The sequence below is a fragment of the Capsicum annuum genome, chromosome 10 (assembly GCF_002878395.1).
Source record: "Capsicum annuum cultivar UCD-10X-F1 chromosome 10, UCD10Xv1.1, whole genome shotgun sequence".
NCBI lineage: Eukaryota > Viridiplantae > Streptophyta > Magnoliopsida > Solanales > Solanaceae > Capsicum > Capsicum annuum.
The window spans coordinates 220,357,830-220,360,496 of record NC_061120.1 but is presented as its reverse complement, the minus strand read 5'-3'; the positions used below and the strand labels follow the sequence as shown (position 1 = coordinate 220,360,496).

General features: G+C 35.1%; 1 protein-coding gene across 1 annotated transcript in view; it reads right to left on the bottom strand.

The window, feature by feature from the left end:
• The window catches only part of LOC107843977 (thioredoxin-like 3-1, chloroplastic), a gene marked incomplete in the record, with an annotated part of 3,160 nt that extends 734 nt beyond the window's left edge, over positions 1-2,426 (bottom strand). Inside the window, 3 exon segments of the mRNA XM_047397504.1 lie at positions 1-15; positions 657-731; positions 2,022-2,426. Of these exon segments, the coding sequence (XP_047253460.1) occupies positions 1-15; positions 657-731; positions 2,022-2,323 (392 nt within the window).
• Between the last annotated feature and the right edge of the window lie 241 nt (positions 2,427-2,667).

The window sequence follows — 2,667 nt, the reverse complement described above, 5'->3', positions numbered from 1 at the left end:
TAGTAGAATTTGAGTCTATAAAAAAGAAGGTAAAGAACATATCAAATGTCTAAAAGTTTACTAATATAGTAGACCATTTCCTTTTAAGATACAAGAATGCATAACCATGGTAGTCTGATAACAAAATATAAAGAAAGATGTGTTATTGAGCAAATAATCTATAGAGTTCCCTTCCGTTTAATACGCCATTCTCAATTTAGTGTCTGACTAATTCGGATTCATGAGGGATAGGCACACCAGAAAGGAAAATCGCTCACTATCAAGAAGTTCTTCATTCTCACGGGTCGAAAATGAGACCTTTGGTTTTGGGCGGATTGATTCCAATCATCCCAGCACACCCCTAGGTAACAAACTGTAGAGTTCTTGATGCTATAAGTGAGTATATTACTATCAATTACGATGAAATTCTAGTCATAAAAAGCCAATTTTTCTTGTGAAACTATTTCTCAATTAATAACGTGGCAAAGTACAGCAACAGCATACCCAGTGCATTCCCGCGTAGTGGGGTCTGGGGAGGATAAAGTGTATGCAGTACATACCACTACCTTCGAAGAAGTAGAGAGGTTGTTTCTGATAGACCCCCGTCTCAACATGGCAAAATAGTTTCATATATTGTCATGATTACACAAGCATTAGACAAAGAAAAAGGAGCTTACTTGGTATCAAATTCAGCTGAAAGTTTCTCCAATTTAGGCTTCAAATATATGCATTTCCGGCACCAAGCAGCCATCCTATCAATCATTTGCTATAAACAAATCAATCTAACTACAACTCTATGAACTTGATTATGTCTGTTCTTCTTCTTAAAAATGTCGAAAATAATACAATAATCATTTTCATATCTATTTTTTTTAAACAAAATAAAACAATCATCCAGTATCCGCACTCCATCTTTGGGCTCAAACACGAGACGTATGGTTAAAAAGGCCTTTACTATCAAAAAGACTCCATCTCAGGTTAGAGACCTATGGTTAGAAGAAGGATCTTTGCTATCAAAAAGATTTCATCTCAGGATTCAAACTCGAGACCTATGACTAAAAGAAGGATCTTTTCTCTCAAAAGGATTCCATTCCAGGACTCGAACCTGAGTCAAACCAATGGTTAAAGGAAGGACTTTTACTATCAAAAAGAACCTCTATCTTGGGCTCTAATCTGAGACACGTGGTTAAAGGGAGGATAATTCTTATCAAAATATTCAATCTCGAGTTCAAAGTCAAAACTTATGGTTAAAGAAGTACCTTTACAATCAAAAAAAGGGCCTCTACAATTGAAAAGGCTTTATTTCAGCTCAAACCCGAGACCAATAGATAAACGGAGGACCTTTACTATCAAAAGGCTCCATGTCATGCTCAAATCCGAGACCTATAATTAAAGATACAAACTTTACCATCCAACCACGTTCTTTTCTTATCACAAAGAAGGAAAAAGTAGAACAACTCACATCTCAAGTTCAAACTCGAGACGTCTAGTTAAAAGAACAACCATATAAGAAAGACTCCATGTATCTGCTCAAACTCGAAACCTATGATTAAAGATAAAACCTTTACCATTCAACCACATTCTTTTCTCATCTCAGGTTCAAACTCGAGACCTCTAGTTAAAAGAAAAACCTCATGTATGTGCTCAAACTCGAAACCTATGATTAAAGATAAAACCTTGACCATTCAACCACATTCTTTTCTCATCTCAGGTTCAAACTCGAGACCTCTAGTTAAAAAGAAAAACTCATGTATGTGATCAAACTCAACCTATGATTAAAGATAAAACCTTTACCATTCAACCACATTCTTTTCTCATCTCGGGTTCAAACTCGAGACCTCTAGTTAAAAGTAAAACCTTTAATATGAAAACTACTCCCTATAGGTGATCAAACTCAAACCTATGATTAAAGATAAAAACCTTAGGACTTGTAAGTTCAGATATCGATCCCACAAGGACTTGAAGAACTGATTAAGCATATTGAACACCATTCAACTACATTTTTTTCTTATCACAAAGAAGGTAAAGACAAGATTTGTTACCAATCAATGATGATAGGTTGTGATAGTTCTTTAGCAGAAGCTAAAATCTGATCAAGTTGTTCAACATTCTCAATAGGCTCCATTTCAACAGCAGATGGTCTTGACAAATCTGGCCAAGAAGCATGAATTCTAAACTCCCTCTTTATTGTTTGCTTCCAATCACTTCTTCTTTTATCAACAAAGCAAAATCCATATGATTTTAGAGTGTTTAGATTGACCCCATTGTTCAAAAACTGATGATGTTGCTCTCTATTGTGGATTTCTCTATATAGAATTTGGGAATTTGGTGCTAAAATTGACATTTTTTTTTGTTCAAGTTCTTGGGTACTTGAAAGAGGTGACTTGTATACAAAAGGATTAGATATTTGGGTGAGTGAGATTTTTTTTATTTTTTTTAAAAAAATATATTCTTTTATTTATTTACAAGTAGATATATATATTTATTTATTTATTGAAGGGGAGCGTTGCCATGTGATCACGAAATCACGAGTTTAAGTGTTGGAAATAGCCTCCGGCAGAAATATAAAGTAAAACTGAGTGCAATACATCCTTGTAGTGGGCCCTTTCCTGGATCCTGCAAGGAGCTTAGTACAGCGTTGGAGTAACTGATAAAGTTGTTGCCATTAGGAGGTCACAGGTTCAAACT